General features: G+C 42.4%; 1 protein-coding gene across 18 annotated transcripts in view; it reads left to right on the top strand.

The window, feature by feature from the left end:
- PPFIBP1 (PPFIA binding protein 1) overlaps positions 1-27,067 on the top strand; it is a 112,411-nt gene that overhangs the window by 54,110 nt on the left and 31,234 nt on the right. For 10 of the 18 annotated variants that reach the window (XM_054060085.1, XM_054060062.1, XM_054060056.1 and 7 more), the window contains 5 exons: positions 7,551-7,647; positions 9,700-9,905; positions 21,960-22,046; positions 23,254-23,367; positions 23,921-24,052. In XM_054060085.1, coding sequence (XP_053916060.1) covers positions 7,584-7,647; positions 9,700-9,905; positions 21,960-22,046; positions 23,254-23,367; positions 23,921-24,052 — 603 coding nt within the window. In that variant the 5' untranslated portion in view covers positions 7,551-7,583. Of the gene's footprint in view, positions 1-3,376; positions 3,616-5,423; positions 5,474-7,550; positions 7,648-9,699; positions 9,906-17,109; positions 17,278-17,315; positions 17,347-21,959; positions 22,047-23,253; positions 23,368-23,920; positions 24,053-27,067 lie in introns of those variants that run through there. The other 8 variants (XM_054060122.1, XM_054059995.1, XM_054060130.1 and 5 more) reach the window with 5 other exon arrangements.

Here is a 27,067-nt window from a genome sequence, read left to right as displayed (position 1 = left end):
GGGCCTGTGGTTGGGATGTGGTGCTTCTTAAGGCATTTTGAAGAACTGCCTTTTGGACTCTTACCCAACAGTGCTTCTTTTGTTTCATAGCCTGTGTGGTCACAGCGTGTCAATAACATGTTGTAGGGAATGTGAGGCATTTCCTTGCTTGCGTGAGCAGTCTCAGAGGGAGGAATGGATATCTCAGTTGTTTTTATAATCAGTGGAGACAAGCAAAACATATGAAAATACAGTATTGATTTCTCAGATTCTACTAGGTAAGTAGTTGAAGGCATTTACTAGATAGCTACTCAATCAAACGTGAACGGCCTAAAGTGAAATATATCTGCAGGTTTTCTTTTTTTTGTAAGCCTCCATTTGACCTTGGGCTGCTTGTTAGTAAAGAGTGAAAGTGATTCTGAAGAGTGTTTGCAGACAGGTATTTGCATTACACAGCTGCTTTGCAGGTGAGGTACTGCTGCTCTGGCTGCCTCCATGTCATCCAGTCATCACAGGGCTTACTTGTACATCACAAAACATAACCTGTCACATGCTGTGGGTTTATTTCCTTCCAATTACAACAACAACAAAAATAAAGAGCTGCTGGAGTATAGGGTAGCAGAGATAAGAAACTAGAATTCTTTCAGTGCTGCAAATCAGAAGAAATAGTTTGCTTTGTAATTGGGTATAAATCTGAGCCATAAACCTTGACTCAGAGACTTTGGGTGTTTATATAAGCTGTTTGCTGCGTATACATCCCTGTCAAAGTATCTGAAGGATGCTTATCTTGTCAAGGCTTAGTTTTTATATCACATCTAATGCGTTTAACAAATTTTAGGGTAATTTGCAGAACGCGACTTAGGTGGTTGGTAATAAAAGTTGTTGCATCATTTCAGGTAAGTTTTCCCCAGGTATATCTTGGAAGGACTTCAGTTCTTTATGCTCTTAAAATGCTTTAAGTTTTTTAAATCTTTTCTGTGTCTTGATACCTTTTATCTCAAGACATTTCTTATGTAGTGTGGGATAGCTTTCAACCTCTGTGTTCTTCCAGTCATTTTTATCAGTTACAGGAAATAAAAATGTTGTTGTATAGTGAAGGAATAATGAAATTCGGGGAACAAGGAAAGGATATAGATTAGGGAACAAAGGGGCATTTGTTGCTTTTTTGTAGTCCTGCCTAATATGAGAACAGTATGGCTTTGATGTTGATTGACCAGAGTTCAGCAAATTCAAGAAATTTATATATATATATATATATATATATAAAAATAAGTAGACATTATCAGCTTAAGGAAGCCTTTGCTAGCATATAGGTTGTTCATAATTCATAATAACTTTATCCTTTTTGCATGATTGAGCATTGGGCTATTGAAGGGTGCTGAGCTGTGGGCTAGCAGGACACTGAGCCTGGCCCCACTGGCTCTTGTTTCAGGGACCCGGCTCCTCATAGCCATCCTCCTGAAATGGAGGTCTTGTACATGGAGGGAACAGCCACAGAATGTGCCTGGTCTCACTACGCCTCCTTGCTTCAGCCTCTGTGTAATAGCTGTCCTGTCATTGTGGGGCAAGAGAGAGTGGGTGCTTGCTGGAAAGAGCTGCTCAGGACTTGTCCTCATGCCATGGAGGTGTCCCAGTGCATGGGAGGGTCCCGAGCAGAGGTACCTGCCTCCACGCGGTAGCCACAGCCTCTCCTCAAGGAAGGGGGACAAAGTTTGAATGATGCAGCTCAAAGCATGTTTGGGACCTAACTGGTTTCCTGTCCCTGCCTCATGCAAAGAAATTTATCTACTCTATTCCCATTAAGATATTTCCTGCATTGTCTAATTTTACTTTTTAAATTTCATTTGTTCTTCTCTTGCAAAACACCAGACCAGTATATTCAGCAAGGATCCATTTGCTTTTTTAGTTCTTGCAGGTCTGGAAGATATGAAATGGAGTCTTTTTTTTTTTTTTTTTACGTTAGAAGAACTGTTAATGAATCCTAGTGTAAATTAGATGAATATATTCATTTTTAAGTGTTAAAATTCTGCTAACTGGTGGCACTATAGTTGAGTATCTTCAGAGCATCCTATGAGAAACTGTGCCAGAGATTTAGACTGAATTAATTTAAAGCCCATTTTATTTGTGATTAAAATACATTTTGCAAATGAGTCTCAGTGTTTCTCTTCTGGCCAGTCAGAAACAACACAAATAGATGTGATAATGTGCCTGAAGTGGCATTTGTCTTCATGAAATAGAGCTTTACCTTGTAAAAATTAATTGCCAAGGATGTATTGTTTCAGCATTGTGAGGCAAGAAACACAAATCTAGAAGATGTTTCAGGCCTCTCACAGTTGTCTCATAGGACCAAGAATGCAGGGACATTAATTTTGACAGCAAGGTGAAATCTGGGATCTTGTTTTTGCTGTGGACCAGATTCTGTGCCTCTACTTTCACTGTAAAAGATGTCTGCAATTTGTTAGCTTTTTCATTTATTTTTGTGGTAGACTGCTTTGCGGTAACAGTCTGCTCTTGGAGTTCCTTCTTTTGTATTCTTTACAGCACTCAGGAACAAACCCTAATCAATATTTTTTTTCATTCCCGTGTATCAAAATTTCCTGATTTAAGGAGTGTTATATAGGAATGAGAGAGCTGGGAAGCTCGAGTCATCCATCTTATTGTGTCATATCATAAAAATAATCTGTAGCTGATGCTTTCTTTCCAAACACTGAGCGTTTGCAGAGCATGTGCACAGAGAGGAAGGCAAATGGAATGAAAGGCCAGCCCCTACCCTTCCCCAGAGAGGTTGCACGTGGAGCATGGTGTGTCTGTTTGGCCTTGGGACCTGCTAGCAAGCAACTGATCCTCTGCAGCTTCCTAACCTCTGGGTTTTAAAGTGTGTTTTGCAGGTAGACGTACAGAATGAAACCACCTCAGAATGAAAAAAAACAACCATTTGAAGATGTCGCCCGTAGATGTCTGTGTATAGTGTGATCTAGGAAAGAGAGAGCCTCTGGGTGGGGAAACAGTAATTTCCTACATATGTAAAATGTTTAAGCACCTTTTTTTTTTTTTTAAGTCTGCTGTCTTAATTAAACATCTGATTTTGAAATCTATATTTAAGCAGCTTTCCCATTTGCATCCAACAGACTGCAGTTCCCATTCACAGAAACCCTTGGTTTTTTTCTAGCTTTCCTTGGATTTATTTGCAGGGCAGTGTTTTGTTTTCTCTGTAAGCCATTTGGAATACATCTTCACTAGGACTGTAGCCGGAGGGTTTGTATGTCATTCAAAAATAAAAATAAAAAATCTCCACCTACTGAAAAGTGAACAGCATAGCCCTAGCAACCGTCTGGTGTGTTCAAACCAGAGGAAGGGACGTTAAACAAGTAAGACCAAATAATGTTGTCTCCATAAAGGCCAGGGATGCAGTAGAAATGCCAGCTAGTGATGAGATTAATCATAACTGATAGTGGAGATAGCTGCATTAGTATTTTATTTTTATTTTTTTAATGGTGGATGGTAAATACAGCCCCAATGAAGAGATGTTTGTTCTTGTCGGCATGAGCAAGGTATTCAGCTGGGAGATCTAATAGGGGGATCTGCCTCTGTACACACACCCCCACCCTATCTTGCACTGATTGCGCATACAGGAAGGTAAGTGTCGTCGTTTTCTTGGGAAGCAAGAGAAAACTTATTTTAAGTCTGTCAGACAGGGTACTGTCAGTACTTTCCTCCAAGGTGTGTTCTCAGTGGCATTAAGCCAGGGGTGGATTTCACGTCTGCCTCTCTGTCTCCTGCATGAACCTTGGTTTCTCATTCATCTACCGTGTCGTAGATCTATTTGTGTTAAAATGTTGATTTTTCCTTTTTTTTTTTTTATTTCTGCTTTTGTGGATGAAAGGAATTTAAACTGCTTGACATCATCTGAAATGTTAGCTGTTCCTTATTTTCCTAAGGAGCTCCATTGTGGTTCTCCAAGATGGATTTTCATTCGTGTTACCTGACTGCGTGGTTTTCCTTAGTCACTGCCAACAAAAAAAAAACCTAAAACCTAGAGGTTTTTCTAGGTTTTATTTGTATTAGACCAAAGACATAAGAAGCAAAGAGTAAAGAAAGGAACACACATATTGGGAAAGCTCTGCTCTGTTAGTGATCAGTCAAGGCTCCTCTGAAAGTTTATGAAGTCAGAGGCAGTCCCTGTGCCCTTTAGTAGGCACAGGGATAAAGTCGCTGGTGTTTCAGTATTGTCTTCTTTCCTATAATCCACAAAGGGCTGCTAATTTATGACTTCTGTCTAAAAATTATGTTTCTTTGACTCCCTCTGCACCTCCCCTTTCCACCCTCTTCCTCCTGCCATTTATTGTCTTTTCTTGTTTCGTGGAGTTTGGTTCTTGGTCCACTGGTGTACGGGGTTTTTGATTTACCCCCTGCCCATCTGTTCCTCACATGCCAATGATGGTGTGCAAAGAATAAAAGTGATTCTATGCCCTTACTGGGGAAGGTTGTCTCCAATATTATTTTTCTATCACAGTGGTTTTACTTCCTGACTGCTAAAAGTGCTGCACTGTGCTGGGAAGGTGGCCAGAGCAGGATGTGCTGTTCCAGGCTAGTTTTCAATGACCGCTTTTAGAACCAAATAACCGGGGAAAGGGATTTGGTTGCATCATTTCCAGCTGTTTGGCTCAGTGGCTTTGTGTTCTTTATTTCACCTCAACAGCTGTAGGCTTGGTTAGGCTGCTAACAGATGCTCTGTGAGTGGTGGGAGGGTTTTTGGAGATCAGTGTGTTTGCACAGTCTTGCTTCACTAAATTTTATCTTAAAAATTCTCACTGACATGCTCAGTAGCACAGCTCCTTCTGCAGTAGCAGTGGAGGAAGCAATGTGCAGACTGATGTGCCGCTTTCCTTAGGGAAAGGACCGTGTAACAGTGAGGTAGATGCTGGAAGTCTTTTGGGTGTTGTTGGTACCTCTGTCTGTCACTGCTGCTCTCATCAGTATAGCTGTCTTAGAGATTCTGGGCAACCTCAGAAAAAAACATTGTTAAGGAAAAGCAATGAGTGCTTTTTTTGAAGCATAAGGAGTGGTTGTGCCTGGATGAAGCACAAACATGGTGATTTTTCTGTGCCTATGAGCCATGGATTTATTATGCAAGTGTAAATTGGCAGTTCCTTGCCGCGAGTTAATATCTATCCTAGACAGAAGGTGAGAAACAATGGGTGCACTGTGAACAGACGTGATTAGGGAGCACTTTGTTCTTTAGTGCATTTTTAGCCTGCAGTAGGATTATCCTAGGCGGTCCCCTTGGTACTGTATTTAATGCTTGATCGTGAGCTGCACTGAGCTCATTGATGCTGAGGTGGGAAGGCACCACTGGAGCTCTTCAGCCCACCCCCTGCCCAAAGCAGGGATGTTCAGGGCAGGCTGAACCATGCAGGATCCAGTTGGAGCTACTCACAGTCCAAGGATGGAGACCTCAAAGGCGCAACTCTTTCAAGTTCTTGCCACTCTTGCAGTAAAAAAGCTTTTGAAATTATTTGTATTTAAGCATTTTTTTTTTTCTTTTTAATGCTTTCGTGGAATTTCCTGTGTTTTAATGCATGCTTGTTGCCTCTTGTCATGTCGCTGGGTGCCACTGAGAAAAGTCTGACTCCATCTTCTTTACTCCCCCTATGTGGTATATATGTGTATTGGGAAGATTGTCGGCACTCCTGATTCCCAAAGATTAATTGGCTCTTGAGGGTTTGTGAATGCTTTGTGTTGGTGGTCCTTTCCACTCAGAGCTGTGAAGAATCAGCGTTTTGCCTTCTGTAGCACCAGCTCTGGACATTCTCTGTGTGCTCTTTGCCTTCGGAGGGAAATCCACCATAGATCATTCACACTCTGGGTTCATAAACAACTGCATTTGAGCAGGACTGATTACAAGAGCCACAAAATCCTAAAGGAGAAAAAACAGGACTGTATTCAGTATTGTCTAAGTGAATGTGCTTGCAAAAGCTGTGTTTTCTGCTCATTTTTATCAGGCATAGAGGCACCGGACCAAATGTCTTGTAGGATCTGCATACTATGGCAGGCATTGTAGCGCTTGAAGTTTACATTGTGTTTAAAATCGGAGGCTTCCTCCTTGAAGTTTGGAAGTTTTCAGTTACACAATGCTATAGCATTTTTTAAGATTTGTAACACCTTAACTTACAGGTATTTTGGCTTTTTAAAGTTCTCTTGGCTTTTCTGACTCTGACAACTAAATAATAAAAGAAGACATTTGCCAAAATTTGCACAGTGTCTTTGTGCTATTAGTTATCTTAAGGTTTGGACCTACTTTATGTAATAGAAGTTTTCATGTGAAAGGTTGAAATGTTTGTTGGCATTTTAAGGATAGCATTTTGGCAAAGCTAGCTGGCAGCCTCCAAGAAGAGCTACTTCGCAGCTGGGTCAAACCAATAAAGTGACGCATAGGAGGGAAAAATTCAGTCTATAACATGAATTTTTGTTTTGGTTTGTTTTATCAGTAGACTGTTTTCCAGGACTTATGCCAGAGATAACTGTGAACAGCTTTCTTAATTGCTTATGTCAGGGCAAATGTCAGCAGTGGTGTGGCCTAATACAGAAACCAAATGGTAGGGTATGCAAAAGGTTAAAGTGAGTTTTCCTTCCTCGTGTTTGTTTAGCTTTGTTCCCTAACTGTATTTATAGCAGAAGTCGGTCTTGTGTGTCCTAGATTAAAGCCATGGCAATTGGGGCTATTTTGGGGGAGAGGAATTGAGTATGCCCCTGACCTCTTCAGCTCCACTTCAGCAAAGCCTTAGCACGTGCTTAACTTGTAGCCCACTGGGAGTTTGGCTTTGCTAGTCTACCTGCCCAGGCAGCATGTCAGGCAGGTTTGCTTTTCCAGACTATGCTGGAAATACTCCTCTGAGGACCATATTTGGCTTTCAAAGGTAGGAGGGTAAGATCAAGTTGCATTGTTATGGTATGAATCTCTGCTAAGCTGGAAGCAGTGTCATTGAGGGGATAGTCTGTGCATGCATGCTATACAGCAAGTCCTGGGCATTTGGGATATCCTGCCTGTAAGCAAATGACTGCATGCCCGGGACTTCTGGATTGTCAGACATCCAGAAATCTCGGCCAAATGGTCAGGCTTCTCTTTTTCTATAACAGCAAATTCTTGGAGAGAAAAAATACAGCCAACAGACGTGTTGTTTTGCTGAGTTGCAGCTTCCTTTTAGTGATAGAAGGCCTGTGTCTTCTGTGCGAGCTTCCCTGAAGTGCCGTGTGGGATTTCTGAGGTGCTCTATGGGATGCCAGTGGCACAGGGCTGTGTTTTATGCAGCCACGGACTGACCAAAAGTGGGAACTGGATCATCACATTGTTGCTTTGATTCTTTGATGCTAGTTCATGCCTGGTGATGAACACCTCCAAATCTTGTTGTGGACAGCAAATGGCCCCAGTCAGTCTTCCTGCCAGTCTGGAAATGTTGGTATCTGAATTCAAAAAAATGTGCAGTGAATTTAAATTCTCTTTTGAAGATTGAATCTCAGACTTGAGGCTCTAGATCCAACTCACATGACTGGTGTTTCATTGCTTCTTATAGCATAGCTGGTGATTGTTCCTGAGAAGAGAGAAAATGATGAGTGATGCAAGTGACATGCTCGCTGCGGCGCTGGAGCAGATGGATGGCATTATAGCAGGTAAACGCCTGGGGCAGCTTGTTCAGTTAACTATTTTGATCCTCCTTTCTTGTATCTGAAGGGCAGAGTTGCAGGCTGAGAAGGGAACATGCTGATAATTATATATTTGGTGTCTTCCCTTATAGCTTAGCCATTACAAATAAAAGGAGTGGAGGGATTGTACAGACTCTCACAGGCAGGCACAGCTAAATGGATTATAGTTTTCCTCCTACCCTCTGTCAAAATGCTGCTCAAAGTGGCTGAGTGATGCAGTTCGTCAGGGGCGCACAGCACCGTGAAAGCCAAGGACAAAGCACGTTTCAAACTAAGTTGAGTGTGTTTGAAGAGCAGCTACAAGGCAGGAGGAATAAGTTTGCCCGATAATGGCTACTCAGAACTTCTCTCAGCTCTGAAGAATTAAGACATGAATTGAATTTTCCTTTTTTCAGATTCAGAATGTTTTGGGTCCAAACGTTCGGTTTGGACTTGCCTATAACATTTGAGGTTTTTAGAAGTACCTGTAAATTGTAACAGGACTAAGAAGAGGGATCACAAAGTATACAACCTCTGCTTTTAAGTTGAGTCTAGTGAGTTAGAAACTAATATAAGTACACAACACAGACAAGAAAAGCAGCAAGAAGTTAATAGTTTAATCCTACTCCAGCAAAGCTACACAAACAGTTACCCAAACTGAAAAAAATATTCTGCACGGGTAGCAACACAGTTATAAAGTCCTTAATAGTTTTATTTAAAATAATTTCCCTTAGGGGAAGAAAAAATCTTGCAATGTGTGCTCTGTTTAACAATGACTTTTCTCTATAGTTTTCCTAAAGATATTAAGGACACATAGCAGGAATACATGTGAAGTGAACCAGTTGGATCATAATGATCTCTAAAAATACATATAAGCTCTGACTTTAATTTCCATAAGTAGATACTGATATTTGGATTGGATCGTGCATCTGTGTTTCACAGAGCCTAAGTTGGCTATGGCAGGATGAGGTTTAATATAAAAATAAAACGTAATGTTGGGGTGTTTCAGTCGCCACAGATTTAATTTACCCATGTGTCTGAACAGAGCTATAAAGTAACATAACAAAGAGATATCAACTCTTATGCTGTTCTGGGGATTTTTTTCCTCTTAATTTTTCTCAAAGGGAATTAGCAGAATACTTGCATTTTTATGGCTTGCCAGATGAGCTGAATAAGTGTTCATGGAAGTGCATGTATGGCATATCACTGTAGTTTCCAGAAGTTGACAGTCCAAAAGCCAATGTTCTGTCACAAATACATCTCATTGTGCTGAGGCATTACAGTATTAAGGACACAAATTAGCGTGCTGAAATTATAGTTGGAATTTAGCTATGTTGACTTAGATCAACCTTAATCTTGAATTCATGGTTTCCTTCCCCACTTAATATATAGCAATTTTTAATGTAGGTCAAATATACATACTGTGAGTTTATGCAAATAAGAGATTTTTCTCTTTATTAACATGCAAATGTCAGTGCTACCATGTCAAACTCTTGGGTTTAAAAACTTTTTTCTAGTAGAAGTGATTCGGTCCTTTTATTTATCTTCATATTTTTCTTTATTCTTACAAAAAAAATTTCCAATGACTTGAAGCAGTATAACATATTTCTGTGTGAAAAATGCAGAGCACAATTTCCTCTGGACACCACTGGTGTCTGATTCGGATCATGCGATCCCTACAGGGTGACTCAAAGCAGTTACAGAGTCTATTCTCCTCACAGGACATTCTGCCTCCAATACATCCTGGGAACCAGGAGCCCAGCCTGTGCCTTGAACATGTGGGCATAGTTGTGGGTTGGGCATCCTCTGCTGGATAAGCCCACCTCCTTCCTGCTGGAGCTGCCATCCACATAGCCTGCTGGCAAGGGTTTACCCTTCTCCAAATTGTCCAGAATCCATCACCAAGTTTGGTTCAGATAAATTCCCACTGGGATCAAAAACCACCTAGCATTTCTCAGCCTTGCTACGTGTCTGACCTGCTGGCTGTGTGTCTGACCTGCTTGCCTTGTGCTTGAACCCATATGATTTTGCTCCCTTCAGGTTCAAAAGCACTGGAATACTCCAATGGCATCTTTGACTGCCAGTCCCCCACCTCCCCTTTCATGGGGGGCCTGCGAGCGCTGCACCTGGTAGAGGACTTGCGAGGCTTGCTGGAGATGATGGAAGCAGATGAGAGAGAGGGACTGCGCTGCCAGGTCCCGGACTCAACGGCAGAAACTCTGATTGAATGGCTCCAAAGTCAAATGGTAGGGTTTCAGCTTGTTTCACCCCTGCTGCGTTTGTTTTGTGCTTTACGTGTCTGTTCACGTGTCTGCCAGCTCAAGCAGTGGGGCTGTGTTTTATGCAGGCATTTAAAAGTTTAGGGTAGGTTTCAAAGAACCAAAGGGAAGAGATATTTGTTTGGAGATGCTGATGCAGTGCCTTGGAAAAGCTGTTGCTCAAATACTTCATACAGTGGGTTGGCCTCTGCTTTCTTTGAGCTACCCACCATGCCGCAATCGAGGTGGCAAAAAATTTTCAGTAAGTCTCATCTCAGAGGACTGGGGAAAGACATTTTTATAACAATCAGGTGCTTAGAATGGGGGCGGGAAGGTTGTTTTCAATATGATTTTTTCACTAAAAGCATTTTTGGCAGCATATTTTCTACAGAGACCAGTGTTATTATTGAGCTTACTTACCTGGCTTGTAACAGTAGTGAGTGGTGTAGCATCCCCAAAAATGAAATGTTATTCGAGTGGAAACTACCCGAAGACTGTCCTGAGAAATAAAATTTTATGCTTATCAGAAAGTGAGTTACACAGCATTATTTTCAAAGGACCTGCTTGTTTTGCCTCCAGGTACCCTGTGACTGATGGCCTCCGAGCAGGGCCAAAGATGAGCCCTCGTACTTGTCATCTGTGGCAGCGTTTGTGTTCTGATGGTCTGAGTGTGCACAGGTTTGGGGAAAGCTCCAGCATAGAAGTCCAAGACTTACTTCTAGAGGCCATGCTTCAGTTTTTCAGTCAGCCTGTATCTGTTTACAGTGTCAGCGGTGGGTGTGCACTTGTATATATTTTGCAAAATCTGTCCTGTAAATATTTTAGCAGCAAAAGGAGGGCTAAGGAGAATCTCCAGCCTTTATTGGATGTAAGGGGAAACATAGTGACAAAGGATGAGGAAAAGGTTGGGGTACTTAATGCTTTCTTTGCCTCAGTCTTTATTAGTAAGACCAGTTGTCCTCTGGGTACCTAGCCCCCTGCACTGGAAAACAGAGATGGAGAGCAGAATGGAGCCCCCATAATCCAAGAGGAAATGGTTAGTGACCTGCTTAATACATCTAGATACACGCAAGTCTGGATTAGGTCCACCCAAGGGTACTGAAGGAACTAGTGGAAGTGCTCATCAAGCTACTTCCCATCATTCATCAGCAACTGGGGAGGTCACAGTTGATTGGAGATAAGCAAATGTGACACCTATCTACCAGAAGGGCCAGAAGGAAGATCTGGGGAAATACAAGCCTGTCAGCCTGTCCTTAGTGCCAAGGAAGGTTATAGAGCAGATCATCTTGATTGCCATTACACGGCATGTACAGAGTGACTAGGTGATCAAGCCTGACCAGCATGGGTTTAGGAAAGGCAGGTTCTGCTTAACCAACCTGATCTCCTTCTATGACAAGCTGACCCACTTAGTTTATGAGGGAAAGCCTGTGGATGTTGTCTACCTAGACTTTATTAAAGCCTATGACACTATTTCCCACAGCACTCTCCTAGAAAAACTGACTGTTTATGGCTTGGACAGGTATACTCTTTGTTGGGTAAAAAACTGGCTCGCTGGCCAGGCCCAGAGAGTTGTGATGAATGAAGCAATCCAGTTGGCGGCCAGTCACAAGGGATGTTCCCCAGGGTGCAGTGTTGGGGCCAGTTCTGTTTAATATCATTATCAATTATCTGGATGAGGGGATTGAAGACTCACTCAGTAGGTCGCAGATAACACCAAGTTGAGTGGGACTGTTGATTTGCTTGAGGGAAGGAGGCCTCTACAGGCTCTGGACAGGCTGGATCAATGGACCAAGGTCAATTGTATGGGGTTCAACAAGGCTCGGTGTTGGGTGCTACACTTGGGCCACCACCACCCCATGCAGCTCCAGAGGCTTGAGGACAAATGGGTTTTCCTGGTAGAAAAGGACCTGTTTTTTTTTTTTTTTTTCTTGATAGCTGGCTGAATATGAGCAAGAAGTATATGCCCAGGTGGCCAAGAAGGCCAACAGGGTCCTGGCTTGTATCAGAATAGTGTGGCCAGCAGGAGTGGGGAAGTAATCATGTGCTCCTACTGGGTGCTGGTGAGGCCACACCTCAAATACTGTGTTTGGTTTTGGGCCCCTCACTACAAGAAAGACATTGAAGTGCTGAAGCATGTCCAGAGAAGGGCAACGAAGTTGCTGAAGGATCTGGACCACAGCTTGGAGGAGCAGCTGAGGGAGCTGGGATTGTTTAGTCTGGAAGAGAGAAGGCTGAGGGGGAGACCTTATCACTCTCTACAACTGCCTGAAAGGAGGTTGTAGTGAGGTGGGTGTTGGTCTCTTCTCCCACATTACAAGAGACAGTATGAGAGGAAATGGCCTCAGGTTGTGCCAGCGGAGGTTTAAACTAGATATTCAGAAAAAATTCTTTCCTGAAAGTGTGGTGAAGCTTTGGAACAAGCTTCCCAGGGAAGTGGTGGCGTCGCTATCCCTAAAGGTATTTAAAACCCATGTAGATGTGTACTTAGGGATATGGTTTAGTGGTGAACTTGGCAGCGTTAGGTTTACTATTGGACTTGATGATCTTGAAGGTCTTTTTCAACCTAAATGGACAGGCCACCATAGTGGCTCTGTTTTGCACCTTATGCATTGCTGCTGTTGGGATGAGCAGCTGTCATTGCCTGGTCTCTTGCCAGGGCAGGCATCATACTCCCTTAGAAAGGGTTCAATCAACACAGAACCACAGCTGACCTCATGTAAAATGTTTTTGTCTTGATGCATGGATTTATTTCAGTGCTCGATTGCAGCTCAAAGTGGCAAATACAGGGCTGTGTTTGCCCAGCCTGGGCTGGGGAGTGCAGGCCAGGTGTGAAGCTGCAGTCAGTGTTGGGTGACCTGACGTCCCATGTGATGGCACGCAGGTTGTCTGCAGTACTGCAGGAGGAGATGGGCACCAGGGCTGGCACAGCTGGGCTTGCTTCTGTAGCTCTTGCAGAAAAGTTTGAGAGTAGAGCTTTTATTTTTATTTCTTTGCTTTGAACTGCATGCTTCAAAATGCCTGAAATTTAATGAAGCACGTGGGAGCTTTCCCACTGCCTCCGGTGGGATTTGCATCTCGCCCTCACTGTCAAAGCATGGCAGCCAACGCTAAGATCAGGAGGAGGAGACAGGAGTGACATTAGAGTCAGATCTTTAAAACAGAGATGTTTAAAACTCTGGTGTTAGCAGAGGTCCTGCTAACATCAGCATTTCCTTACTCTGTAACATGCAGCAGTGAACATCGCTCTAACTATGCTCTGCTCCAGAATTTGGGGGGACATAACAGGTCTCATGCAAGAATAGCTTTTATTAATAACAAAAAGTACATATGCCAAATAAATAGCTTTGGAAAATTAACTACTCCCCATGCGTTCACATCAGTAGTACATGCTTAGCAATGCTGATCCTCCACATGTCATTCTGAAGTAAAGGAACCCAGTAGCCTGGCCAGAGGCTGCAGTGCGTGTTGAGATTAATGAGGTGAAGGCCAGTCACTGCCCCGTGTGGTGACGAATGTGTGATTTAGGGATGCCTGGCTGTTGTGGTCTGAAACAAGCTCCTTCGAGACCGACATGATATGTGTCACTGCACAACAAAAAGACAGTAATGATTTTCATAGTGGCCATGGGCTGAATCTGAGAGAGGAAGGGTGCTGTTGTGTCATTCAGCTTAGTGCCTCCTGAGCACTGAAAGGAAAAGATGTGCGGGGGTTGTGTGTCCAAAACATTGCAGAAAGTGGCAATTCAATCTATGCTTCTCTCAGTCTGCCTCAAATTATTCCCTTGTACCGCCTGGCGTCCTTAAAACCCCTAGTAGGAAAGACTGAACATTACAGTTTGTGCTGTGGTACAAGCATGGGATTTGCAGGTGTCACCAATGTCACTGGTCCGTGTCTGAACAGGAAGGTGTTAGGTGAAGTGCCCAGATGATTTGCAGAAAGGCTTTCTGCAACTATGCCCATCCTGACTGAGGAAGGGTAGACACCTCCTGCTTTTGAAATCCATTTAATCCTCCACACATGAAGAAGTTGCATCAACCAGGCTATTCAAAGCTGCTAGAACTGGTGTGTGACATCTTATCCAAAGCTGTAAGCAAGTCTCGTGTCCCAGAGGAAAATAGAAATAATGTTTGCTGCTGCCAAACAGTGTGTCACAAGAGAAAAATCCTCTCTTGGTCCCAGCAGGGAAACTGCTGGTACCCTGGGAAAAGTCTGGCAGCAATCTCCTCAAGTTGTTCACTTCTGTAGAACGGGGCAGAACATTCTGTTTTGCCAGATCAGAATTGTCTCTCCCATGTCCCTGTATTGCTACTTAGTGACTGCTTCCTTTCTGCTCCTCTCAGTGTTTAGAGAAGTCTATACAAGCACTCAGAAAGGGCCAGAGGGTTAAAACCGCGCATGATGGTTTTTTAACTGGTGGGTGCCAAGTGGCCACATGACACCAGAGTATGCATACAGTGCCTGTACATCTGGCAGAACTCTTCCAAGAGAATCCATCAGATGACCCCCAAGGGGAGTTCAGAGAAGTTGAAAATGCAGATTTGTGCTGCACAAATGTTTAACTGTAACACATCATTTCTAGTTGTCAGTCTACAGCTCAAACCCAGTCTGGAAAGGGACTGAGGCCTTTTCTAACCTCAGACGTGTTGGGACTGTGTGCTTTCACTGTGGACCAGACCTGAAATCCAGCCAGATCATAACTATTCCAAAATTTTGTAGTTTTTTCCAGTTTCTCCTGATCAATAGAAATGTTTAATATATTCTGTTGTGTCCTTTAATAAAACATGTGTTGCACTCTGTGAAAATGGAGCTTTTGGCTTCGATGTAGACAGCACACGAGTAATTTGTAAAATCATCACCAGTAACAAAACCATTTTAAATGAAACTCTCCCTTCTGCAAAACCGTGGCAGCCCCATTGTGTCCAGCTGGAAGCTGATAAATCCATGTCTTGAAGAATAATTCTCAGAAAACCTGTTCCCTGTAATGAATATTCCTCCAGCTTTAATTCAGTTGAAGCAAACAAGAATCAGTCTTCTTTCTGGTGATTATTTTTCTTGCCAGTGTTTTGGGGTTTTTTTGTCATTTGTTTAAAAATGCATGTTATGCAACAACCTTCACAGAAAGAAGAAACCAACTGTGTCTTGTTAAAAGGGAAGGATAGAAGTGGGTGGACGGTCCCTTCCCACACCTCAGAGCTAGCTTCCCCAAGCTCCTGATCTGAACTTGTATATGCATGTGCTGTTGTGTGTCTTCTCTTTAAAGGATGTGCTCCTGGGACAAAAGAGCCAGAATAATGCTTTTTCTTGAAAATCCACAGTAAGTGCAACTGTGATTTTAGCTTTGAAAATTACTTTCTGAATTTGAATATATATATTATATTTCTTTTTTTACTTCAGATGTGAATTTCTGAAGTTGACTGTAAGAACATTAAAGCAAAACAAAATTCATGGCCTCTACAGGTTTCTTGAAGAACATTTTCAGCTCATCTGAAGATGATAGTTCATTTGTACTGTGATACCTATAGTGGGTTGTACAATCCAGTGTTGCTGCTGTGAATTGCAGATCTGTCATCTCACAGACCAGCCTCAGATTTTAACACTTATTCCACAAGCTGGTTCTTCCAGAGAGTGTCTGGGAGTAATGAGAGTTAACATGAGAGAGAAATTTTCCTGGCTGAATAAACATAGCTTGTAATCTTGTGGATATATGTTGGCCTATTTGGACAACAGGTGGATTCCCAAGTGAAGGGAGCAGTTTGGTTAGTCAGAAGTCGCCTCGTATTTCTTATTAATGGAAAAATCTTGTCTTCAAACCAAAGTTTGTTGTTTGATTGTCTTAGTGTGGGCGTGCAGAGCATTCATTTGGCGAAGCTTCTGCTTATATTGAATTTAACTATTGAAAGGTCTCATGGTAATGTGTGGCATATAGGCGTTTACCACCAAACATTTGTTTGAGATTGCTCCCTAAGCTGCAATATGAAAGGAGCTCTGTGATACTGTTTCAGCCTGTCATCGTAAACTGCCTCCGAGCAGTACTTTCTGTCTGTGAGAGATCTTTCAAAGTTCTTGAAACACAGGACCCTGCATCTTGCTAAAGGTGATCATCCAGACTGGTGTAAACATTTTTAACACTGGAAGATAATATGGGCTCATTTGTAGCATGGCTTGGCGTAGCATCTTTATGCATCAGATGTGAGTTCATTGTCAGTAGGAACAACCTGTGCGGTCCTGCACAGGAGCATAGGGCAGAGCCATTTGCAGAGCCATTGAAAATCACTGCTCCCAGTCAAAAGTGCATTAGCCTGGCTTAAAAACCTGGCTTCTGCTCTTCTTCTGCTCTACTCTTTTGTTCTGGGTAGTTCAGTAGTCGGTTTTTGAGATTTGTATCTATCAAAGGTAGTTGTGAATGTTTCTGTTTAATAAAGCTGTGAGTCTTGAGATAATTCCAGGACTCCTGGAGCTAGGCTCTGTGGGAAATACTAAGGATTTGTTATGCTACAGCCGCTACTCAGTAAATAGAAGTTTAAACCTTAGGACAGAGGTTGGCTGTTATTGGTGCATTTTACATCATTCTCAGGTGCGACATAAACTTGAGACAAGCCACTCGTGAGACCTGGGACAGTTACATCAACATTTTCTTCCTCGTTTTCTTGGTGCTTAGAAGTGAATTGCATGTATTCTTCCAGCTTTTACAATTAATAGCCCAACAAGAAAAGAAAATTCCCTCCTATTTATCTTGTTGTCAGGTAAAGGGATCAGAATCGCTTTTCTCCTGTGTTTTGGGTTGGATGATTTCCACAGGTCTGGGAGGGTGCAGAGGAGGCAGTTGCGCTGTTCAGTGAGGAGCGAGGGTTGAGGTGGCCAGCTGCTACCTGCGTGGGGCTGCCCTTGCTCCTGGTCAGGTTTACACATCTCTGCACCCCCTGCCTGCATCATCCTCTGCCTTGCTGCCAGCCTTTTGTGTGTTGGGATTCCCATAAGCAGGTTCACGTTGGAAGAAGGGTTGATCTTCCCCGGGCTTTGATGTGTTAATTCCCCAGAGGAGCTGCTCGCTGCTCGCTCTGCCTGAGGAGCGCTGCTTCTGCTGGTTCACGGCTCCGCTTCCCACATCTCCCGCTCTGCTGCTGGGTTCTCCTCCATCCTTGGTTAAGCGAGGAAACCTGACATCATTTAACCTCTCACTTGTGCTTCAAAGGAGCCCTGACAGCTCCGCTCAGCACAGCCGGTGCCTGCAGTGCTGGGCTGCAGCACTCAGCCTCGGTTGCCTGCCACAGTCGCTTGCCTCCTTAAATGCATGAAGATAGCCATGACCAGCATGGAGTATAGCTGGGACATTCACGGACACTGCGTCTGGCTAAATAAGGTAAGGCTATCTGTGTTTGTTCTGACTCTTCCATTTCTCCGAGTGACAAGCCATAGCTGGGCAATGCCGGTAGGGAATAAGCATTTTGTCTTTCTCTTGTATCAGATACCAGCTGAGCTGCTATTTAATGGTTCTATTTTAAAACAGTTGCATCTTCCCTATTCAACAGTGGTGTTATTTATATTTAGAAAATTTTTCAGGTAAACTCCTCAGAGTGGAGGTCTGTCTTAAGCTGGTTTTCTTTTGGGATTGACTTATTGTAGTGAAGCATTTAAAATACAATGTGAGGGGTGTTTCAGTGGCTTTGTGGGGTTTTTCACCCCTGCTCATTCTGTAAGGAGGAGCTAATCTGTAAACTTTAGGAAAAGCTTAGCAGCGGGTCTGCTTGCCTGCTGCCGGAACATGTGGAGCAGGCTCCAAATATTCACAGTAGGCAGGTATGAAATGCAGGAGATGCCAGTTTGGGAGGGCAGTGGTGGTCTCCCACACAAACTGGTTAAACACTGTTACAGATTGTGTTCAGATAGATTTGACCAATGTGAATTTGGGACAGAATCAATACTTACAGAGGGTGAAGATATCATGGCTGTGTATCACAGCAGAAATAGTGGTGAATACTTTGCTTGGGAAACCTGGAGGTTCTGCCCGTGGCACATCAGGTGATTTTGAGGTAACGGAGGCTGGAGAAGCACACCTGTGAGGGACTCTAAAACTGAGAGAACAAGTAGAACAGCGACAATTGTGCTTAACTAAGCATAGGTAATGTGTATTATGATAATCTAAGAAACGTTAAGCATATTGATTAGCTCTAATTTAACTCCAGATGGTCAGGAAAGAGATGTCAGGGACAGCTCACTTGTCCAACTGTCGACTGGACTGTGGCGGTCAAAACAGTCAGTGCAATCTGCCATAGAAGAAGAAAATGCTGTGGATTGGCAGCTCAAAATCAGACTGCATCTACAGTGAGAACAGTATGATTTGTGCTGCTCATTTTGTCTCAAAAGCAGAAGAAAAAATGAAGGGAAATGAGGGTATCGGCTGCAGTACACTAAAAAAGAGATTTGTTTTTGAAAGAATTCAGCAATTGTGAGGAAACTGTTTTGTTTTGGTTTTTTAAGGAGGTTTTAGCAGCTATTAGAAACTTTCCTGTGTTTTGGAATGCTAACTCACTTCCAGGGAAAAGGGATTAAAGACTGAGGGCAGGCAAGCTGTGAAAGTCTGGTGATGCATCTACTTTTTACAGGAATAATTCCCTCCAGAGCAGTGTGGATTTTTACACTTACATGATTGCAGACAAAGCTTGCACACGTGTTTTACAGATTAGCCAATAATTGATCTTGCAGAGTTTTTAAGTGCACTAGGTCTGATCTTATAAAGCATTTTAAGTAAATGCTTAACCTCAAACTTCTGTGAAGCCTCAGTGGCATTGTGACAACTGTTCTTTTGTTTCTAGGATTAAGAACAGGATTGGTTCTCTGAATCTCTGTTTTCTCCCCATACTATATTTTGCAATTAATCCCTAAACTGAAAACACATGCAAGGTCTAACCTCTTAATTGAAGATAGATTTTAAGTTGCTGATGAAAAAGAGCCTTCTTTGGAAAATGGCAAAGCTTCTCTTACACTGCTAGTAAACTATGTTAGTCCTGTATTGACTTCAATGATACAGATTTGATCCAAGGCTACCAAGTGCCCCAAATATGCCAGCAGTTGCTGTTTTCTTTTTTATTGCCTTCCTGCCCCATGGGGGGAGGCTGCAAGTCCCCAGGTGGAGAGAAACTCCTTCTGAAGGACACACTAAGTGTTGCTCACCCAGGTTTTGTACACACGAGGTCTCCTGACATCTTTCAGATCTCCCTACAGCCTGTTCCTCCCTGGTGGATCTCCCTCCACCCCATCTCTTGATGCAGTACTCTCCCATATTCAGTGTTTGGGCATTTTATCCCTCCATTTCTCTTTAGTCCTGCCTACTGCCATCATTACCCTGTTCTTCTTTTTGTGTGTTTCATCTCCTCTTTTCCTTCCTTGTCTCTCTGGGAAGAAAATCATGGCACACATCAACTTTTTACCTTTCAAGGTGTGGCTGTTGTTTGTAGATCACTACACCATTATAAGAGGTGCTGGAACTGCTGCTTTGTGAAATAGCTACTGTGACCTCTCTGTGCCATCCTTTCTTCAACTGTCATATTTTCGCCATGGTAACCAAAGTCAGTGACTTTCTTGACTTTTTATACCTAAAATGAAGAGTTACTCCCAGGTTTTATGCAGAAGTTAACAACATTTCAGGCAAAAAGCAAACTGCCATTGCATTGTAGACAGTTTTTTTGATTTTGCCCTATCACAGGAGGTCTGGTTTTATGTAGATTTTACAAAATATCTCTGGCAACTGCTAGCAAAGACATCTTTGTATTTGGTTTTGTGGGGAAACAACCCTTAGTGCAATTCTCTTTGGGGCTGCTGTTACTCTCTCTGTCTTTTTTGTAGCAATGTGCATCTGCAGCCTGAACTCTCACTCTCTACGTGCTCCAGTTTTAAAACAGAGTATGGCTTGATGAGCAAAAGAGGATTTTTTTCCTCAGGAATGGGAATGGAGTTTAACAACAAAGGTGTCTCGGCAAGATGCTATGCACAATGACTAACATTTGTTTTAACACTTCATCAGTTTTCACAGCATTGTAAAGACAGTTATCTTCATTGTAGTGTGAAAACAGTCCTTGACTCGACATGTTTCCTTTACGTGTTCTTTGGTTTCAGTTAATCTGTGTCTGGTTATGCTGACTAGAAGTATAAGGAGGTTCAGTGGTTAGGGCTCTGGTGACCACAGGTGGTTGCGAAGTGGAGAGCTGAGACAGTGCTTTGACAAGAACTTAAATGTGAGCCCTGGTGAAATAGAGGACTGTCTTTGCACCATGGCTACCTGCTTTTAATAAAGGATGAATATCACTTTCCCAGATCGGAGAGACATACTGGATTGATAAATGTGTTGTTAATTACAAAGTACAGGTGCTGTATTCATGGAGGCTGAGTAAGTGCCTGAGATGCATTGGAGGCCTTTGAATGAGAAGAAAGCTAGAGAATAGCAAATATATGCAGAAACCTCATTTTTGTATTTTGCGTACAAGTCAAGTTACAAAATTTAACTCGTAGTCTGCTAGTTGAGCAGCTGACAAGTTTATTTTGGAAGTTCTTTGACTTCTTCCACCTCTTACAAAACTGAAGATCTCGTTGATCTTGAATGGAAATCGTGTGGTATGAGCTAAATTCTGGTAGAGGTCAGGGAGAAGTTTAGAGTACTTCTGCTTGGTGCTTAGTTTCTCAGTGGTCAGACGTCTGGTAATTTGCTGCTGAATAATTCAGATTCAGGGTATCATTATGGTGTGAGGTATTGGTACAAATTACTAGGGAGCATTCTTTCTCTCCAGTGATTTCAAGGGAGATGTTATGGTCGTCTTATAAAGGTTACGCATGTATGCTTGGGAGACACGTTTGCGACTGCACATGGATTTGTATGCTGCCCAGTCACAGCCTAGTTTCTTGAGTAGAGTGCTATGGTGAGGTCAGATACTTTGTAGCCCCTCTTGTTTGCTTTGCATCTAATATTTAAGTGGTGAGCATTTTGTTCTTCTGGTTTCAAACAGGCAGTTTCTCCCATCGCTTAAAGTCAGGCGTGTAACTTAGAAAAGGAGTTCTAGCTGGCAGGTTTCCTGAGGCATTTACTGCAATAAGAGGTGTTTTGCGGAATCAAGCCCTATAACCCAAAATGAGGAGACAAGCTGTTTGATTCAAAGCAGGAGCCCGAGGCTTGCAGCTCCTACATGGGGTTGGCCTCTCCTGGTAGGGCTGTGCCACAGACTCACTAGGGTGCAAGGATCAGTCACCTGGTTGATTTTCATCACATATTTAGAGGGAAATCAAGGGTCTCTGGAGTTGATGGATTTCAGAACAGTTTCTCAGACTTCCCTAAGTGGTTTGTGCAATAATGGGGACAAGAATTTTTTTTCCAACCTGAGATCTGGTTGTGGCATCCATTGCAAAGTCCTTTGAGACAGCTTTGAATATGGATAGAGTAAAATCCTTCTCGCTGCTCAAGAGCATTGGAGTTATTACAAAGAATGAAAGTTGCTGATTCCTCTGAACTCTCTGATAGCATTAACATGTATTCTTGTTTCTCTTTAGCCTCAGGCAGCTTTATAAAGAGATGTGTTTAGAGTGCAGACATTCACCCATACCCAATAAAGTGTGCCTGATGTAAAAGGATGTCTCTTACTGTGTGTTTTAGAAAAAAATTGTTTTACTTGCAAGAAGCATAATGTACGTTTTGTAGATTGTACATTGATTTTTTTCACTTGCTGGATGTCTTGGGGTATTTGTCTCTTTGCAAGTGTGGCTTAACATAGTACATCATCGAGCACAAATTTTGTTAACAAAATGCTGAATGCACAGTAAATGAATTTTGCAGAACTGGGTCACTGGAAGGTTCTTCCTTTCTCATCTTTAAGTCTCTGAACAATTCTTGTCCTGAATGGTGGTCATGTATCCTTTGTTGACAGTTTATTTGGTTTGTAACCCTTTGGGGGCTGAAAAATTCTTTAAATCTGTTCTTGAACTGTGCAGACTAAAAATACTCAAGTGTGATGCTTATGGCACAATAGCTTTCAATGCAACATTTGCTGTGTTTTTCAGACTAATGGACATATATCTGGGAATGGAGATGTGTATCAAGAAAGGCTGGCTCGTCTGGAAAATGATAAGGAATCTCTTGTGCTGCAAGTAAGTAATCACCTAGATTATTTTTTTTTCTGCTCTTGCATTCAAATGACTTTTTGATAGTACGTGATAAAACATATGAGGATTGTTTTGCAACCATGTCATGTTGGGCTGTCCAGAAAGCTTGCTGGTACCCGAGAGTTAACACAGATTAAGGATAGGTGTGGATTTAGATTGCAGGAAAAAGCTAAAGCTTTCTGTGTATCTGATCTCTTTGAATCTCATTAGGTGAGCAGGTCTGCAGGGTGACTACCTTGTTACATTCACGTGTATCCTTAAGATCACTATTTTCCATGACCATTCACATGCTGTCCACATCAGGTAACATATGTCCTGTCCTTGTGAAAAGTGACAAAAACTTCAAGACTGGCCAACAGGCAGGATGAGACAAGCATCTCCCCAGAGGTCCTGCTTACCTGTTAGGCTGAGTTGGCCCTCAACGCCCTTGTTAGCTGGCTTGCTCTTTCCATCGGAGTTGGGACTACCTGGCACCCCTTGGTCTGTGCAGGCATCTCGTGGTCCCCTGATACAGACCTGGCCCAAGGGCTGTGACAGCACTGAGCTCTGCTCTAGGCAACTTGCCTCTGTTCCCAGCAATACTGCAGATTTCCTCAAAATAATCTGTTTTAAACAAGTCTTAACTCACAAAGGCAGAATGGGAATCAGTCTGCAGTCTCAAAAGTGTTGTCTTGGTCTTGCCTAGCCTCAGTCTGCATGTTTTAACCTTCTTTGCTTTTATTGGTCTGAAACGAGAAGCTGTACGCTATAGTACACTTTGTGCAGTCACTTGGAAAGCAGAATAAATTGTATGCAGTGAGCTTTAGCTCTTTGGTTGTTAAGGTAGTAGCTTGTCGGTTTTAGTTAATGTATTGTCACAGCAAAGGCATAATTGTTTGCTGTAAAAAGCAGCAGCCACCCCTTGTGAAATCTTCCAGGGCAAGTCAGGAGGGATGATGGAGAATTACATTGCATCCACCAGAATTTTGCTTGAAATTCTAGTAAGCATGAAAGGAGAGCTTTCCCTCTTCTCTTGTCAACTTTGCCATGCATTGTGTCCGCTGCAGAGCTCTGCTGCTGCTGTTCCTCCTCTCACCGTGGTCCCATTTCATCTGTGGCCCAGCCAGCACTGTTACTCATACAGTTCTTCAGGGGACACGTATGGCATGGGTGTAAGGTATTAAATATGCATCTGTTTTTCTCTTCTTTGCAGGTAAGCGTGCTTACAGACCAGGTGGAAGCCCAAGGAGAAAAGATTCGAGATCTGGAGTTTTGTCTAGAAGAGCACAGGGAGAAGCTGAATGCCACAGAAGAGATGCTGCAGCAGGTATTTCACAGGCGCATGTCTGTCTCGCTGTCTGTCTTCATTCTGCCTTAACAAACTAAATTTTGCTTCAGAGAGAGCAGTGCACTTCAAGGTGCTGCACCCCTTGATGACTCTTAACTAAGTGATAATTTTCTACCATATTTGCTTTAGTCTTTGTACTTGGTGATGTCAGTGCTGCTTTACACTGTAGGAATCCAGTCCTGCTCTTCTTTGAGCCTTCACCCACTGAACTTCAAAGAGACTTGGATTAAAGCCTCTTGTAGGACGGGTGGGTTCCCCTCAAAGCTCCTTGCTGCCTAGAGTGACTGTGATGACAGGCAAGCTATTTTCCCATCCTGCAGCCAACCCACAGAATTGCCTCCATAATCTCAGATGCATCCTAGGTGCCTGAAGTCTGTCAGATAGGCAATAGCTGTGTCCCAGGGCATCAGAGAGTGCAAGGAAGAGTGTGATGCTTCTCCGCATGAAAGAGGCCTTTAGCTGTAGAAATAAACTACTGATCTCTTCTCCATGGGTGCATAATTCTGTTTTGTTCCTCCCTATCTTGAATCAGGAGCTTTTGAGCAGAACATCTCTTGAAACTCAGAAGCTGGATCTTATGGCAGAGATTTCCACACTGAAGTTAAAGCTTACATCTGTAGAAAAGGATAGATTGGATTATGAGGACAGATTCAGAGACACAGAGGTGAGTAAAACCCAACTGAATAAATTGTGAAAGCTGTGTATTGCTTTCACATTATCTGAAAATTTCCTGGGATTTTTTTTTTTTTACCAGGCCAGAAGGGAATTCATCTTTAAGGTTAAAATATCTGTCTTAAAATAAAAAGTGTCCTCTTTGGTAAACTCTGTTTTACACAGAAAGATTTCCAAAAAAGGGGTTTGATTCTTGCCATTAGATCTCAGCAGGTATGGCATTTAGGATGGATTTAAATAAAATCATGAATGTACTGCACTCTCGTGTCCCAAGTTGAAACTGTCGTAGTCTTAGTAAGGCATGTCTGAGGCAAACACTTAAGTCCATTGCAGATGCAAAAAGCATGCATGTACAAAGTCACAGTACATGAAAAGACATAACTTTTGGTTTCAGTAACAGAGAAAATTAGGTGACTGTGTGTGAGGGCACTTTAAACCTCAGCCCCTCAGAAGCCCAGGACCAAGAGGCCAGCAGTTACTCATCTCAGTCTGGCTTCAGCCCTACAGCAAACACTGCCAGGCAGAGCTGCAGCCCAGAGCTGCCATCCCTGGCAGTGCTCTCCTGGGGCATTTGCCTTCTGCATGCAGCAGATCTGTGTAGCTGAACCTTGCTTGCGTTTGAAGCCAGAAAGCTTCAAAGCAGGTGGACAAACCAAGTTTTGCCAGGAAACACCAAGAAGCAGGGCAAGCCTCACTGCCAAGGTGACGTATCAGAAATATCTTGGAGTTTGCCTAGGGAGCGGAAGACAATTTCCAATTCTGGGCTCATCAGTGAGCTGTCAGATGTTTATATTGTGGATGTTCCAGTTGTCATTCATTTCTAGAAGGGAAGAAGCCATAATGTTGTCACGGGAGACAAAATTTACCCTTTCCACTTGAATCAGTGCTTTGTTAATTACCTTCCGATTTCCTGTGTGTTTTCCAGTGAAGTGTCATTCCTCACTTGTATTGCAAGTGTAAGAGCAAAATTTCGTCTTGCTTTTGAATTACTTTCTTTGGGCCTGTCTGAAGTAGTACACAGGCCCAAAGAGGTCCACAAGTTGAAAATTAGTGACTGAAATTATGTTCAGCTTTGAAAGGTGACGATCATTTACATAGTGATGGTGGTGACCGTTCCTGTGGTATACATCTGGCTGCTGCCAAGCTGTGGATCAGATTCGCGTTGCCTCCTGTTAACCTTTTCCTCTAGTTTGGTACCATATATTGTGTGAAGGATTACAGCATTGCCTTAAAAGCATCTGATTTTGCAGCCAGGCAAGTACAATGCTGGAGAGATTGGCAAGTGGAAAGGCGGAGGGAATTGTTGAAGGTCTTCTGCATCTATAAGAGGTGTGTTGAGAGGGGGCTGCTTTCTCAGCTGTTGTGAGGTCTCTCTGCCCACACAATGCTCTTTCCTGAATCACAGCGTACAACAGATAAGTGTCTTCACCTGTATACTGACACCTTTCATAAGCAGCCCAAACAATAGATGAATGAAGTGACATCAGTAGTAAAGGTCTTCAAGGAGGCAAGGTTTCATCCAAATGACTGCAGTGAGCAGGTGCTTTCAGAACTGGATTCCACTGCATCTCCATTTGAAACCCTATTGTTTCTTGTGCTTTTCAAAACAGATAACAATAGTGATTCTGCTTTGAGTGATTCACTTCCTCTCTTTCTATCCTTGTTTTTAGTGACTGTGATTCTTTGCTGAGCTTTCGTGTATCCCACCTTCTTTTATTTCCCTCAACTGCAGTCTCGATGTTTCTTAATAGTGCAGTTCAGACAGCAAACTGAGAAGGTGGCTGTGGAACTATCTCTGTTCCCAGAAAAGTGGTTACTGTGAGGACCACAACGTGCACTGCAACCTTGTAGGCTCTATGCAAGACGCCTACCTCCATGGCAGCTATGTAAACCTTTCTCTTTGAAATACCTTGTAATATACTTAATTTCTTTGATATAAATAAGATAACCTAAATTATGTTTAAAAGGCAATTACTGTAAATAGGAGCTATATAGATTTATTTCCCGGATATTTATGAATAGTTCATTTTCATTTACTAATGAACTATTACTAAAATGTTCCTCTTCCTTTGAAAACCAGAATGATGTAGTTTAGTGTAATAGAAATTATGGTGATGTTTCTTCTCTCTTTCAACACTTTATATTTATAAGAAGGCTTAAGCACTGAAAGGGTTAATATGTCTTAATTTCCATTTTGTTCAGTGGAACAAAATAAATGACTGCTTAGCTTCAAAGGGTCTCAGCTAAGTGAAATCTCCAACAGGTATTTTGGAAGCAGTACTTAATTCAGAAGTACACAATATTTTATTCAGTGTTGCTCTAATTATAGTCCTGTTTAAAGTAATTTAAACAGGATCAATGATCAACTACTTCCACAGAGCTTAGTATTTAAACTAATATTGAAAATAATCTACTGTAAAACACATTATGGCATTTACATGCAAAATTTCACACCCAAACTGGGAAAGAAAATCGATGAACATTGCTTCCGTTTTCATTTAGAGAAGAGAAAATGAAAAGAAGAAAAATCGTTGACATCTTAGATCAATTTTGTGGAGCTACTGTCTCCTACAGAATTACCATTCAGATTAACTCTTTCATGTTATCCAGTTTTTACTTATGTCTGTCATTGCAACTTCCCATTCCAGCTTGGTAGGTTTCTCATATTCACCATTCTTTCTCTAAACAGATGCTTCACTGGATCTGTAAGCTTTTTACCCTTTGTGCTCTAGGACTGTCTGTAAGATTGCTAATACACACCTTTTTCAAAACTAATTGTATACTTAACAGAGATTTATAATTGTTCTCTTCTTTAAATCATTCCAGTCTTTCCACTTTCTCAGCAGACACCAATATTGTTTTCCTTAAGAAGCATGGGTGGTCTGAGTTGGGCTGAGTTTGTGTAAGAAAATATCATGCGACAGAATTTATTTAGGGAGGAGTCCATAACCAGGCATAGTCTTTGAAGCAGCAGCCAGAGGTTAAACCAGCTAACTCATGTGGAATT

Source organism: Cuculus canorus, chromosome 1, assembly GCF_017976375.1.
Source record: "Cuculus canorus isolate bCucCan1 chromosome 1, bCucCan1.pri, whole genome shotgun sequence".
Lineage (NCBI taxonomy): Eukaryota > Metazoa > Chordata > Aves > Cuculiformes > Cuculidae > Cuculus > Cuculus canorus.
This window is presented reverse-complemented; position numbering and strand designations above follow the sequence as displayed.